This window comes from Ranitomeya imitator, chromosome 5, assembly GCF_032444005.1.
Source record: "Ranitomeya imitator isolate aRanImi1 chromosome 5, aRanImi1.pri, whole genome shotgun sequence".
Taxonomy (NCBI): Eukaryota; Metazoa; Chordata; class Amphibia; order Anura; family Dendrobatidae; genus Ranitomeya; species Ranitomeya imitator.
The window spans coordinates 440,323,736-440,339,896 of record NC_091286.1 but is presented as its reverse complement, the minus strand read 5'-3'; the positions used below and the strand labels follow the sequence as shown (position 1 = coordinate 440,339,896).

Here is a 16,161-nt window from a genome sequence, read left to right as displayed (position 1 = left end):
GAGCTCTGCCATGCGCCCAAACAATGGTTTATACCCACATATGGGGTATCAGCGTACTCAGGACAAATTGCACAACAACTTTTGTGGTCTAATTTCTTCTCTTACCCTTGGAAAAATAAAAAATTGGGGGCAAAAATATCATTTTTGTGAAAAAATATGATTTTTTATTTTTACGGCTCTGCATTATAAACTTCTATGAAGCACTTGGTGGGTCAAAGTGCTCACCACACATCTAGATAAGTTCCTTAAGGGGTCTACTTTCCAAAATGGTGTCACTTGTGGGGGGTTTCAATGTTTAGGCACATCAGGGGCTCTCCAAACGCAACATGGCGTCCCATCTCAATTCCAGTCAATTTTGCATTGAAAAGTCAAATGGCGCTCCTTCCCTTCCGAGCTCTGCCATGCGCCCAAACAATGGTTTACACCCACATATGGGGTATCAGCGTACTCACGACAAATTGCACAACAACTTTTGTGGTCTAATTTCTTCTCTTACCCTTGGGAAAATAAAAAATTGGGGGCAAAAAATCATTTTTGTGAAAAAATATGATTTTTTATTTTTACGGTACTGCATTATAAACTTCTATGAAGCACTTGGTGGGTCAAAGTGCTCAACACACATCTAGATAAGTTCCTTAAGGGGTCTACTTTCCAAAATGGTGTCACTTGTGGGGCGTTTCAATGTTTAGGCACATCAGGGGCTCTCTAAACGCAACATGGCGTCCCATCTCAATTCCAGTCAATTTTGCATTGAAAAGTCAAATGGCGCTCCTTTCCTTCCGAGCTCTGCCATGCGCCCAAACAGTGGTTTATCCCCACATATGGGGTATCAACGTACTCAGGACAAATTGTACAACAATGTTTGGGGTCCATTTTCTCCTGTTACCCTTGGTAAAATAAAACAAATTGGAGCTGAAATAAATTTTGTGTGAAAAAAAGTTAAATGTTCATTTTTATTTAAACATTCCAAAAATTCCTGTAAAACACTTGGAGGGTTAATAAACTTCTTGAATGTGGTTTTGAGCACCTTGAAGGGTGCAGTTTTTAGAATGGTGTCACACTTGGGTATTTTCTATCATATAGACCCCTCAAAATGACTTCAAATGAGATGTGGTCCCTAAAAAAAAAATGGTGTTGCAAAAATGAGAAATTGCTGGTCAAATTTTAACCCTTATAACTCCCTAACAAAAAAAAAATTTGGTTCCAAAATTGTGCTGATGTAAAGTAGACATGTGGGAAATGTTACTTATTAAGTATTTTGCATGACATATCTCTGTGATTTAAGGGTATAAAAATTCAAAGTTGGAAAATTGCGAAATTTTCAAAATTTTCGCCAAATTTCCGTTTTTTTCACAAATAAACGCAAGTTATATCGAATAAATTTTACCACTATCATGAAGTACAATACGTCATGAGAAAACAATGTCAGAATTGCCAAGATCCGTTGAAGCGTTCCAGAGTTATAACCTCATAAAGGAACAATGGTCAGAATTGTAAAAATTGGCCCGGTCATTAACGTGCAAACCACCCTCGGGGCTTAAGGGGTTAAATAGTTGCAGCACGTTTAGGACCTTCAAAGAAGGACCAATGGAGTTGCTGCAGTACCTGAACATGTGACCCCAGATCTCCACTGAGAGATCTTGCCCTGGGCATGCTCAGAGTAAAAAGTAGGACTTAGTCCTAGCACCTACAAGGACCTTCCAAGAAGGACAAATGACCTTAGCTGCAGTATCTGATCATGTGACCCTCAATCTCCACTGAGAGATCTTACTCTTGGCATGCTCAGAACATGAAAAGCAGGACTTAGTCCCAGAAGCGTCTGCTCACCGCTGCCCAGCACTGACTTCAATGGCAGAAGCAGGAAATGCAGCAGTAACTCTTAGCACATAGTCACACTGAGCGAGACGCTGGGATCGACGTCTCTGCTGAGCAGGCTCAACTGCGGCAGGAGAAGAATGGGAGACCGCAGCGAAGATGGCCCGAGATTCCCCCTGTGCAGAGGCAGGAACTTGACCCCTAACATACTGGAGGCAAATTTGCACTAATCAGCCCAAAAGCTATGAATGGGATGTTCTTTGAAGTGCCGACATGATGGTGAAAGTTCTGTAGTGGCCATTTCAGTCTCCTGACCTCAATATCATTGAGCCACCCTAGGGAGATCTCAGGAGTGCAGTTCATGCTAAACAGCCCAAGAATTTACAGAAACTGGAGGCTTTTTGCCAAGAAGAGTGGGTAGCTTTACCATTTGAGAAAATAAAGAAACTCTTCCACAACTACCTCAAAAGACTTAACGCTGTCATTGATGTTAGAGGGGGCAATACACAATATTAAGAAATGTGGTATGTAAACTTTTGGTCAGGGTCATTTGGATGTTTTGGGTTGTTATTATAATTTAAAAAGAGAAAACACAGTATTTTGACAATAAATGGCTGCACCCAACCACTAACCATGAGTGGAGAAAAAGTTTTGGTGTTATCATTCAAATTCTCTGAAAAAAAGGCAAAGAAAGCAAAAATTCTGCCTTGGTATGTAAACTTTTGAGCACAACTGTAGATAGTGCAAGTCACATTGAGCAGGAATCCTCCTCTGACTTACGCCATTGTGAGACCAAGAGCCCTACAGTCCCAATATAGTGACAGCGAAAGATTCCTCACAGGAAACACATCAAAGCCCTATCTCTTCCCTTATATGCAGTATATTTACAACCAGGGGTTTCCACTTTGCTACCTTTTGGCATTCTTGCATTAGGCACAGTCACCACACCATTACATCTAGCTTCAAGCAGCCCTCTAACTGGAGGTATCATCTCTCTTCAGTATATGTGCATCCAGTTCTGCCCTTCTGTGCAGGGCTCCTCACAAAAGTCACCATCTGTAAACCTGCTCCTCATAATTATTTGCTAATCCTGGTGCTAATACACCAAGCTGAAACAGCCACAAGGCACAAAATATAAGCCTGCAAGCCACATGTGGTTCCAAGCCATAGGTTTGGGACCCCTGGTTTATATGTTTAAGATTTTAAAGAAGAAACTTAGCAAAACTTACAGTACATTTCACAAATATGAAATGAATTAATATCCAATTTTCTTTAGTTATTATGCTGGAATGTGTGGTGATGGAGCAAATGACTGCGGGGTGAGTAACATTTAGAATTCTTTGTCATAACTTATGCTTAGATTTTCCATAAGTTCTTCCATTTGTTTTTCATTCTAAATGGAGTGATCCATAGTTTTCTGAATCTCGTCAAACTAATATTGATCAATAAATATGGGTCATATTAACAGTGATCTATGCAATGAATAAAATTATCATTAACAATATCAAACATAGCAATACAGTCTATAAACCTGAAAAAAGTCCATCTAGTTCAACCTATTCTATTGCAATGTTGATTCAGTGGAAGACAACCCCTCTTTCCTTCAGTAAGACCAGAGGCGTAGCTAGGGTTTTGGTTCGGGGGGGGGGCAAAACTTCTTAGTGGGCCCCTACCAAGTGACATTGATTATAACTGGGTGACACACCCTAATAGTGGAGGAGAGCCTAAGGAGATGACAGCGCTGTTACTGAAAATAATCTCTATATAAAGACCAACATGGATATTACCGCCATATGGTTAGTGGTAGATACCAGCCCTACAGAACATAGATCACAGCACAGTTACAGATAATGTCTTACTGCTGATGTTCTGTCTGATGGAATCGTACATTTTTCCCGTCTTTTCCATCTGGCCCAGACCGACATGACTACTTCTTCCAGTACAACTCTTCTGCAACAAAGACACATTTAACTTCTCATATTCCAGCCCCATTACCATCTATTCCCAACCTGCACAAACTCCTCATCCTGCTGATACCCCAATATTGAGTGCTGCTGCTGTATGTGTCCCTATTACTGCCCCTCATACCCCAATACTGAGCCGCTGCTGCCGTATGTGTCCCTATTACTGCCCCTGATACCCAATACTGAGCCGCTGCTGCCATATGTGTTCCTATTACTACCCCAATACCCCAATACTGAGCTGCTGCTGCCGTATGTGTCCCTATTACTGTACCTGATACCCCAATACTGAGCTGCTGCTGCCGTATGTGTCCCTATTACTGCACCTTATAACCCAACACTGAGCCGCTGCTGCCGTATATCCCTATTACTGACCCTGATACCCCAATACTGAGCCGCTGCTGCCATATGTGTCCCTATTACTGCCCCTGATACCCCAATACTGAGCCGCTGCTGCCGTATGTGTCCCTATTACTGCACCTGATACCCCAATACTAAGCTGCTGCTGCCGTATGTGTCCCTATTACTGCACCTGATACCCCAATACTGAGCCGCTGCTGCGATATGTTTCCCTATTACTGCACCTGATACCCCAATACTGAGCCGCTGCTGCGATATGTTTCCCTATTACTGGCCCTGATACCCCAATACTGAGCTGCTGCTGCCATGTGTTCCTATTACTACACCTGCTGTGTGGTTCTCTGTGCCCTCTAAATTCTAAAGCACCCCTCTATAATGTAGTAATGCAGGGTGCAAGTGCCCTAGAAAACAGTGCCCATATTTTGTCCCCTAGAAAGTAATATTGCCCTGTGTGCCCCTTTGATAGTCACAGTAACCTGAGTTCCCCTATAACAATAAGTGCCCACTTTACATTTAATAATGTCCCGAGTCTCCCCCTGTACAGCTCCCCTATACACAGCATGATGCTCTCATACAGTATACACAGTATAATGCCCCCTCACTGTATAGTACCACCCACACAGTATACTGACCCCTTAGTAGCCCCCAATCTGTTTGATGGTTCCAACACTGTATGATGGCCCCTTCACTGTAATCTCCATACTGTATGATGGCCTCCTAGATAGCCTCCATATACAATAGCATAATGCACCAAATAGTCCACACAATATAGTTTTATGCACTCCCCATAGGCAGACTCTATAGCATAAGGCAGCCCCCATAGTCAGACCCTGTAATAAGGCAGCCCCCACAGGCAGACACTGTAATAAAGCAGCCCCCATAGTCAGACGCTGTGATAAGGCAGCACACCATAGGCAGGCCCTGTAATAAGGTGGCAGACCCTGTAATAAGGCAGCCCCCCCATAGTCAGACTCTGTAATAAGGTAGCCCCCATAGTCAGACCCTGTAATAAGGCAGCACCCCCATAGGCAGACCCTGTAATAAGACAGCACCCCCATAGTCAGACCCTGTGATAAGGCAGCACTTCATAGGCAGACCCTGTAATAAGGCGGCAGACCCTGTAATAAGGAGCACCCAATAGCACCCCCATAGTCAGACCCTGTAATAAGGCAGCACCCCTATAGGCAGGCTCTGTAATAAGGCAGCATCCCATAGTCACACCCTGCAATAAGGCAGCCCCTATAGTCAGACCCTGTAATAAGGCAGCACCCCTATAGTCAGACCCTGTAATAAGGCAGCCCCCATAGTCAGACCCTGTAATAAGGCAGCCCCTATAGTCAGACACTGTAATAAGGCAGCCCCTATAGTCAGACCCTGTAATAAGGCAGCACACCTATAGTCAGACCCTGTAATAAGGCAGCACCCCTATAGTCAGACCCTGTAATAAGGCAGCACCCCTATAGTCAGACCCTGTAATAAGGCAGCCCCATAGTAAGACCCTGTAATAAGGCAGCCCCTATAGTCAGACACTGTAATAAGGCAGCACCCCTATAGTCAGACCCTGTAATAAGGCAGCCCCATAGTAAGACCCTGTAGTAAGCCAGCAATCCTATAAGCAGACCCTGTAATAAGGCAGCACCCCCATTGTCAGACCTTGTAATAAGGCAGCCCCTATAGTCAGACCCTGTAATAAGGCAGCACTCCCATAGTCAGACCCTGTAATAAGGCAGCACCCCCATAGTCAGACCCTGTAATAAGGCAGCCCCTATAGTCAGACCCTGTAATAAGGCAGCACCCCTATAGTCAGACCCTGTATTAAGGCAGCACCCCTATAGTCAGACCCTGTAATAAAGCAGCACCCCTGTAGTCGACCCTGTAATAAGGCACCCCCATAGTCAGACCCTGTAATAAGGCAGCCCCCATAGTCAGACCCTGTAATAAGGCAGCCCCCATAGTCAGACCCTGTAATAAGGCAGCTCCCCTATAGGAAGACCCTGTAATAAGGCAGTACCCCATAGTCAGACCCTGTAATGAGGCAGCACCCCTTTAGTCAGACCCTGTAATAAGGCAGCCCCATAGTAAGACCCTGTAGTAAGGCATCAATCCTATAGGCAGACCCTGTAATAAGGCAGCACCCCCATAGTCAGACCTTGTAATAAGGCAGCCCCTATAGTCAGACCCTGTAATAAGGCAGCACCTGCATAGTCAGACCCTGTAATAAGGCAGCACCCCCATAGTCAGACCCTGTAATAAGGCAGCCCCTATAGTCAGACCCTGTAATAAGGCAGCACCCATATAGTCAGACCCTGTAATATTGCAGCACCCCTAGAGTCAGATCCTGTAATAAGGCAGCACCCCTATAGTCAGACCCTGTAATAAAGCAGCACCCCTGTAGTCAGACCCTGTAATAAGGCAGCCCCCATAGTCAGACCCTGTAATAAGGCAGCCCCCATAGTCAGACCCTGTAATAAGGCAGCTCCCCTATAGGAAGACCCTGTAACAAGGCAGTACCCCCATAGTCAGACCCTGTAATGAGGCAGCACATTTATAGACAGACCCTGTAAAAAGGCAGCACCCCTATAGGCAGGCCATGTAATAAGGCAGCACCTCCATAGTCAGACCCTGTAATAAGGCAGCCCCCATAGGCCGATCCTGTAATATGGCAGCACCCCCTTACTCAGACCCTGTAATGAGGCAGCCCCCCCATAGGCAGACACTGAACTAAGGCAGTAGCACCCATAAAAAATAAATAAATACTCACCTCTCTTCTTCCTGGCTCCTGCACTGCTCCCGCTGGTTTCCTGAATGCGGGCGCTGGGCAGTGACTTCATTGCGCCCGCTGTCAGTGTCGGTGACGTCAGACGCTGACACTGACAGGGGGATGATGGGAGAAGGAGCGCAACGCTTCTTCACCCATCAGTGCGATCAGCTGTATCGGCTAAATGCCAGTACAGCTGATCTTCTGATGACAGCAGGGGGCCCACTGCTGGCACCGGGGCACCCCCGACTGCTCAGGGGCCCCATAGCGGCCAGGCGCTACAGCAGGGAGATCGATTCTCCCTGCTCTGCAGCAAAATGTAACTGTATCGGTGTGCTGTAGCGTAGCTCCAGGTGGGCCCCCTCTGAGCTCAGGGCCCGGGGTGCCCGCACCCTCTGCCCCCCGGTAGCTACACTACTGAGTAAGACAGAAGACATATTGTAGGGAAATATTCCTTCCTGACTCCAAATATCACAGTATCGCAGAATAAGAATAAATCTATGCATCATCAACCCATGTCTGCAATTTAGTGCATAACATTTGTATTATTATTCTTCACAAAAGGCATTCATTCCATTTTTTTATTATTTTGATTAATTCACCATGATAATTTCCTCTAACAGAGAGTTCTAGTCCCATTGTTCTAACAGTATCACAACAAATGTTCTAAACTCCACTTTCCCCAAAAAACAAAATAATAAATGGTAATTTTTTTTGTATAATATATAATAAATGGTACTGATAGATGCCCGATGTACTACGCAAAGAGGTGGAGAAACAGCACAAGATGAGAACTGACGATAGAGAGAGGGAAAGGATGGTGACTCATAAACACTCACCTAATCACCCTAAATGGGTCCTTCCCCCCATGCACCATCATGTGCCTAAGCCTTGGCTGACCCAGGGCTAAGCCTCAGATAGTGGAAGGACAGCAAGATACTAGTCTTACTACTATGATAAGACAACAACGGGAAAGAGACAGACAGGAGACAAACACACAAACAGATTATTATTATTATTATTATTATACATTTTTGGAACTACACTGGTTTCAAAAGGAACACAACGGCTTCTGCAGGATCACCGTTTCCAGAGAAGTAATGCACAGGATAGAAACTCTATAGCTGTAATAAAAAGAAGCAAGGAGAGGGATTAAATAATGAAAGGGGAGTAGTCCCAATAAGCCGTTGCTGAGACAGAAGCCAATGGAAAACTCAGCAGAGTTTAAACAAGGAATTCTTAACAACTTTCCTACCACAAGAAACCATAAATCTGTTTAACTCATAAATGGCCACTCCGATACCAAGGAGGACATGTGATCAGCTAATTACCATGATGTTTTATTCCCAGAAGCACCACAGGTTCCAGCAGGGTGTGGCACATTCATGACAGGGTGTGGCACATTCATGACAGCAGATCAAATAAATATCATGTATTTTATTTGACCATCAACATTGCAGAACTGTCTATGTGCTGTTCTGTGCTGTTCTGTGTATGGGAGACATCATAGCAGCTTGTATCCTCCCATCAGCTCAGAGTCAATTGCAAATTAGGAATAGAGCCTGCAGAAGGGAAAATGGCGAAAATGCAAGTTATATCCCAGCCAAAGATAGTGTTATTCTATATGTACACATGTGGGACAGCTTATTTTGAAAAGTTACATGAAAGTACAGTTATTATTTAAAGGGGTTGTACAGGTTTATCATGAACGTGTGCCATATGTGTACTCCTGGCCACATTCCAACTTGAAGTGATCAATTCACTTGTACTCAGTGTTACCACACATGTCTAGTTGGAATGTGCCATATCTCATACTTACGATCATGTGACTCCTCAGTTTCACCGCTAATGCACTCTGGGAGGATTCACAAGTCTGCAATTACATAGAGTCACTAAACACTTTGGTGAAAAGTCTGAACAACTCCTTCAAGTAAATGAATTATTAGCTATGTTGGCTCTTACTGTCAGAACATTACGTAGATGTTTATTGAGCTGTAATAAATATAGAGGCATTTATTGATAACTACAAGAGAATTAATGGGTGATGTATCAGTGCAACAATTTCAGATTAAGAATAATTCAGAATAATTAAGATGCCCTCAATTCTTACTATCACAAACAGCATGTGAGAGGAATATGGCACTGCCTAAATATTCACTTTCTGAGTTAAACATTGTTGTATTTTTTCAGGCCTTAAAGGTGGCTCATGCTGGAATCTCTTTATCAGAACTTGAGGCCTCTGTAGCCTCGCCATTTACTTCGAAAATCCCCAATATTGAATGTGTGCCAAAACTGATCAAGTGAGTTTTACTAAAGTGAAGGCTTCTAATAACTATAGGAAGTATGATTTTAACAAGGATCATTCCAAATTTTCTGTATTATTTTTCAGCCACTGTTTTGAGCTATTAAAAAATGTAAACAATAGGTATTCAATTTAACAGACTAAACACAAATACATATGTCTAAAAATGAACCATACGGCGCTGCTTAGTTGCTCCAGGTGAATAAGCAGCAAATATATGGACGAAATCACTCCCAATCGTCCCAGAAGTGGTTAATCAAAGAAAACTATATGTGATATTTGCGCTAAGTTCACCTATATGAAGCCATACATAGTTAAAATACTGGGAAATGTCATAAACAAGGTTCCCCATACAGGACTGTGATTAACAAGATGTGTTTACCTTAATATCAAAGAAAAGGAAATCTGTGTCCAGTGCTGACATGCGGGAAGGTCCTTCACTCATGTGCTGAAAGGTTGGTATCTGAAGCCTTATCTGAATCTCTGTTCCGAAAATATCCAATATGTTGCAGAGCAAATAGTAGTATAGGAGACGCTGTCCCGGCCGGTGACTAGCGTGCTCCCCCAGAGCTTGGTAACTGCCGTGCACAGGCAGTGGCGGGGGAGCACGCTAGTCACCGGCCGGGACAGCGTCTCCTATACTACTATTTGCTCTGCAACATATTGGATATTTTCGGAACAGAGATTCAGATAAGGCTTCAGATACCAACCTTTCAGCACATGAGTGAAGGACCTTCCCGCATGTCAGCACTGGACACAGATTTCCTTTTCTTTGATATTAAGGTAAACACATCTTGTTAATCACAGTCCTGTATGGGGAACCTTGTTTATGACATTTCTTAGTATTTTAACTATTTATGGCTTCATATAGGTGAACGTAGCACAAATATCACATATAGTTTTCTTGGATTAAACACAAATACAGTTTTAGGTTAGCCAGTTCATATGTTTTCAAATCTCATAGATATTATTTTCTTTACCTTTCTACAAATTTAGTGTGCAAACTTTAGTCATTTTTTTATTTGAATCACAAAGCAATGAATTATTTTTCTCACCATGTCATTATATCAAGTTTTATTTAAGAGCATACTCATAGCACTCATGTTATTATGAGTCATAAACATAGCACTAGTACATCATATACGGTATAAATGAGCAACTATTGTCTACAATACGCATTTCATTCCGGCAAAACACCACTAGTTATCTTCAAGATAAAAAGTTTATTACCTTCAAGATAAAAGTATGGCAGTTAATTAATTGGTAAATAAAAACTAATAAATTATGTCACTTATTTCTATTTAGTTAGGTATTTATTTTTCTTTTCAGAGAAGGAAGAAACTGCCTTGTAACATCATTCTGCGTGTTCAAGTATATAGCGATGTATGCTATCATTGGATGCATATGTTTGCTGATTCTGCTCTGGGTATGATTATATACTATAATATGTTAAATTGTTGCCATCTTTTGTTGGCAATTGTTTAATTAATTGTTTATTTCCCAACAGTCCCATTAAAAATAAAGGGTGAGCGGAGCATATAAATGGACAAGTGATTATTTTCAATATAGTGAATAAGCCTTTAACATTTCTGCTACTTTTCTAACTTGAAAATTATCGGAAAACAACACTAGGCCCAAATATGAGAGCTTCAACAATAGGGCATGCACACTGGGTATATTACACCTAAAAACTAACATTGCAGATGTGTAACTTAGATTGTAGAGTTCTGCATAATAATATTATAGGTTGCATAAAAATCTTGCTCCCAAATTTTCGGTTATCTTTTTTTGCTCTAGTTTTGCTAAAAAGTTTATACCTTTTACTTTTTCTATTTATGTAGAAATACAAGGTTATTGGAGTCTATCTTTTGATGATGCAAGATGTGGCTATAACCATTTCCGTCACTTTAACAAGTAAGTATGCTGAGGGAAATCCATGAAAAATGAATGCATGTACGTGAATTATTATAATTTTGCTGTGCTTTATGCTAAAACTGTGTTCACACTGTTAGGCATCAGGATTCTCCTGCCTCACGGTATAGATCCCAAGCCTTATCTGCCTCTGTGGTCTCCCCTTCAGCTTCGGCCATGGTGGGTGCTGCTGACCATAGACGTCGGTGCCAGCATCTTGTTCACGCTCCTGCTGTTCGTTTAGTTACTGCTGGCTCTCCAGCCAAGTCTATGGTAACCAGCAATAGGCAGTGGCCACCAGATGCTCTTGAGTGTAAGTCCAGAAATCACTCTACTGAGCATGTCCGTGATGCTACCGTCATGTGGCAGCTCCGTATTGTCCCACGTGCGATGATTCTCCTGACTGGACCCAAGTGTTTGAGGTGGAGCCTTATGTATAAAAAGCCCTCAGCGGCACACGTGGGTGTGCTAGTATCATTTTATGTATGGCTATGTGAGTGGAATCTCTATAGCACTGTGGAATATGTTGGTGCTATATACATAAAATTATTATTATTATTACCACTCTGTAAGTGTTTTGTGTCTGTCTAGCTTGGGACTGTACAAGTGGGCAGGCAGCTAGCGTCATTGGGGGCATTTAGCAGTTGGCTTAGCATCTGGTTCCTACATGTGTGCAGTTAGCACAGTAGAGTTCCAGAGAAAGCACAACCCTGGTCAGGGTATTAAGCTCAGAGCATCTGTTTTGTTTCTGTGTGCGAGTTCAGTTCACTTGCTGTTCACACTGAGCGGCATTTAACCCAGTGTGTACGGGTAATCGCTTGCCGTGTATTCCGTCATTATTCACTAGCAGCAGCTTTCCATCTCTACACGGTGGACCCCGGGTGGCGATTTTGCTTTATTGTTTATTTTATTTAGCGCAACCAACCAACCTTACACACACTTTAATAAAATAATGTATAGTAGCTATAAACATATGTTCTACATTCATCTTTTTCACAGAAATTTTATATCTTTTTTGTATATCTAGGTATCTTAATTTCTGTGGGAATAAAGTGAACTTTTTTTTATAATGATTTATGATATTTGTAATTATAATGAGCAAATCTGCCTAAATTAGATTAGTTGTGAAAACAAACGTTTATTATGGTCTGAGGTCACTCAGACCACGGGGTATAATAGACATAGGGTTAAAAGAACATTAGCACAATACCTCTTCTTGGCCTTCACTTGTACCACTGCACAAAGCTTTTGATCCAGTCACTCATCAGGGCTTTTTAGGCTCTGGCGCTAATCAGGCCTCATGACGTTATGATGTTGTATGATGCCAAGTTAAAGAGTTGAGGCCTAATCAGGGCCGTAGTTGCAGAAGAGTCCTGAGGAGTGACTAGAACCAGAGGGAGCTGCACAGTAGGACAGGTGAAGGCCAGAAAGAGGTATATTTATTTTTTTATCTATTCCTAACCCTACAACTAATCTAACCAAAGGGCGACTATCTGCCACTGGATTCAGGAATATTAACAAATGCTTTTGAAACTGACGCTAATTCCATTTTTTAATCAATTCTCTCATCTAATTTTTTAACATTTTGAATTTTCTGTATGCCTCAAAAGTAAGTTGATTACTTCTATGCCATAACCCAGTAGATGGTTGATGGAAATTTGTGTTTCTAATTAAATTGTGCTGTCATTTACTTATCAGATAATATTCTTTTTCAGTGAGTTTAACTGGCCCAGCTCAGAAATTGGCTCCTTATCGGCCTTCTGGACAGCTCATTTCTCCACCTTTGTTATTGTCAATTATTCTGCACACCATCTTTAGTTTGATTGTGCAAACAATTGCTTTCACAGTGGTTCAGATGCAGCCGTTTTATGATGATTATGATGTTTTCAGGTAAATTTATATTACCTCTATCTATAGATGGCGATATAGGATGGCGCTAGTTATGTTAACATTTATTATATGCTAAATTAAAATTACACCAGAACAAGCTGGACGTTAAATTTGTATTAGAATTTAATCTTTCACTAACAATTATGCAAATTTGATGTTCTCCACAAAGAATAATACATTTCTTTAATTGTGGGTAAGTGGCTAAACTGTAAATCAATGTAACATGAAACATAACCCCTGTAAGCTGAGATTGTCTAATACCTTCTAAAAAAGAATACAAAAAAATATGAAACAAGGTTTAGAGTACTACTAAACACAGTCTTTAATAATATTGCTAGCAAGTAAGAATAATTTGGGGAGCACTCTGTGTCAATGGGACGGGGGTGCAAGCTGATCAGAATGGGTCCCATGACACATATAAGAAACTTCACTGCACACTCCCAAAATTATGCAAATAAATGGATCTTTATTTCATAATAACACAGGATGAATGAAAAATAATTCAGTTATATAGGTGACTAGATAAGTTGTTGTGAATCTCCCAACACTGCACAGCGTCTCTCTCTTCACATCAGAGCAGCCACAATCAACCCAAAGTTTATTCAATTCCAAAAATGCAACATCGTGACAAAGATTCAGGAGAGTCGAAACATCGAACAGTACTGAATTAATTTTCAAATACCCTGTGGAATTACAAAATAAAGATTCTTTTAGTTACATCATTTTGGGAGTGTGCAGTGAAGTTACATACAGATGCTTCTCACAAAATTAGAATATCATCAAAAAGGTAATTTATTTCAGTTATTCAATACAAAAAGTGAAACTCATATCTTATATAGAGTCATTACAAATAGAGAGATCTATTTCAATTATTTATTTATGTTAATGTTGATGATTATGGCTTACAGCCAATGAAAACCTAAAAGTCAATATCTCAGTAAATTAGAATACTTTATAACACCAGCTTGAAAAATGATTTTAAAATCCAAAATGTTGGCCTACTGAAATGTATGTTCAGTAAATGCACTCAATACTTGGTTGGGGTTCCTTTTCCATCAATTACTGCATCAATGTGGCGTGGCATGGAGGCAATCAGCCTGTGGCATTGCTGAGGTGTTGTGGAAGCCCAGGTTGCTTTGATAGCAGCCTTCAGTTCATATACATTGTTGGGTCTGGCATCTCTCATTTTCCTCTTGACAATATCCCATAGATTCTGTATGTGGTTAAGGTCAGGCGAGTTTCCTGGTCAATCAAGTACAGTGACACGGTTGTTTATGAACCAAGTATTGGTACTTTTGGCAGTGTGGACAGGTGCCAAGTCCTGCTGGAGAATGAAATTTCCATCTCCAAAAAGCTTGTTGGCAGAAGGAAGCATGAAGTGCTCTAAAATTTCCTGGTAGACGACTGCGCTGACTTTGGTCTTGATAGAACACCGTGGACCTACACCAGCAGATGACATGGCTCCTCAAACCATCACTGATTGTGGAAATTTCAAACTAGATCTCAGGAAACTTGGATTATGTGCCTCTCCACTCTCCCTCCAGACTCTGGGACCTTGATTTACAAATGAAATGTAAAATTTATTTTCATCTGAAAACAACACCTTAGACCACTGAGCAACAGCCTAGTTCTTTTTCTCCTTGGCCCAGGTAAGACGCTTCTGATGTCTACTGGTCATGAGTGGCTTGACAAAAGAATGTGACACTTGTAGCCCATGTTCTGGATATGTCTGTGTGTGGTGTCTCTTGAAGCAATGAATCGAGCAGCAGTCCACTCCTTATGAATCTCCCCAAAATTTTTGAATGGCTTTTTCTTAACAATCCTTTCAAATCTGCGGCTATCCTGGTTGCTTGTGCACCTTTTTTACCACATGTTTTCATTCTACTTAACTTTCCATTAATATGTTTGGATACAGCACTCTGTGAATAGCCAGCTTCATTAGCAATAACCTTTTGTTTATGACTCTATATAATATAGGAGTTTCACTTTTTGTATCGAAGAACTGAAATAAAGGACCCTTTTGATTATATTCTAATTTTGTGAGAATCATCTGAATACAATTTAGCTAGCATGCATTGTTAACAAAATTATTTACTGCACTTATGAAAAGTTTGGACACACCTGCTCATCCAGTGGTTTTCTGTGTTCATAATTGAAATGTGCACATTGTAGATACAGACTGAAGACTTCACAGTGGGCCCCATAGATGTAGAAACCATCTGCTCACCTTCCCTACATCTCACAAAGACAGGGCAGTTGGTATAAAAAATCTCAAATTTTGACTTATCAGACCACAGTACAAATTTCCAGTTATCTAATGTCTAGTCCTTGCGTGGCTTGTCTTCTCTTGTTTGTGGTCCTCAGTAGTGGTTTCTTTGCAGCAATTTGACCATAAAAGCCTTGTTCTCGCAGTCTCCTCTGCACATTTGATGTTGATAAATTTTTGCTACTTGATGTCTATGCATCATTTATGAGGGCCTGTATCTGAAGTGTTGTTAATTTGTATTTTCTGAAGCTGGGAACTCTGATGAACTTATCTGCCACAGCAAAGGTAATTCTTAGTTTTCCTTTGTGGTTTACTGCTTTCGTCTGAATCTACAACACTCACATTACAATAAGAATAAGGAAAACCATTGCATGAAGAGGTGTGTCCAAACTATTGACTAATATTTTATTTGTAAACTTTACTGTGGAAAAATTTTAGGCAGGTGTCATTAAGAACAATCTTTAGTGTAAATAAGAACACGGAGTTCTGAAAGTGATGATATGACCCTCACAGAACTCTGATCTCAAAATCATAAAGTCTGTATTTATTAAATGAAGGTACAGAAGGATTTGCTCAAGCCTCAGTTGACAAAAAATCTGTGTTTAGTTCACAAAGATATCTCGAACAACCTCTCTGCCGAGTTCATTCACAAATGTAATCAAAGTAAACCTAGAAGAATTGATGCTTTGATGCTGTTTGGAAGCGAATTTGATTTGATTTAGATTTCTGTTTTGTTAATTCAATTTGCTTTCATTAATTAGCAAAATGCAAAGTATTAAAACTTTTATTTATTTACTTATTTATTTTTATTTTAAGAGTTTTTACTATGCGGCATTTCTTTCATACCTGCCTAAAACTTTTGCACTGTGGTATATTTATAAATTATTTTACCTATTTT

General features: G+C 40.9%; 1 protein-coding gene across 3 annotated transcripts in view; it reads left to right on the top strand.

Annotated features, from left to right (window-relative positions):
* Window positions 1-16,161, top strand: part of LOC138638123 (probable cation-transporting ATPase 13A5) — a 553,152-nt gene that overhangs the window by 504,366 nt on the left and 32,625 nt on the right. For all 3 annotated transcript variants that reach the window (XM_069727147.1, XM_069727148.1, XM_069727150.1), the window contains 5 exons: window positions 3,092-3,134; window positions 9,085-9,194; window positions 10,526-10,622; window positions 11,038-11,110; window positions 12,823-12,997. In XM_069727147.1, the coding sequence (XP_069583248.1) occupies window positions 3,092-3,134; window positions 9,085-9,194; window positions 10,526-10,622; window positions 11,038-11,110; window positions 12,823-12,997 (498 nt within the window). The remainder of the gene's footprint in view (window positions 1-3,091; window positions 3,135-9,084; window positions 9,195-10,525; window positions 10,623-11,037; window positions 11,111-12,822; window positions 12,998-16,161) is intronic.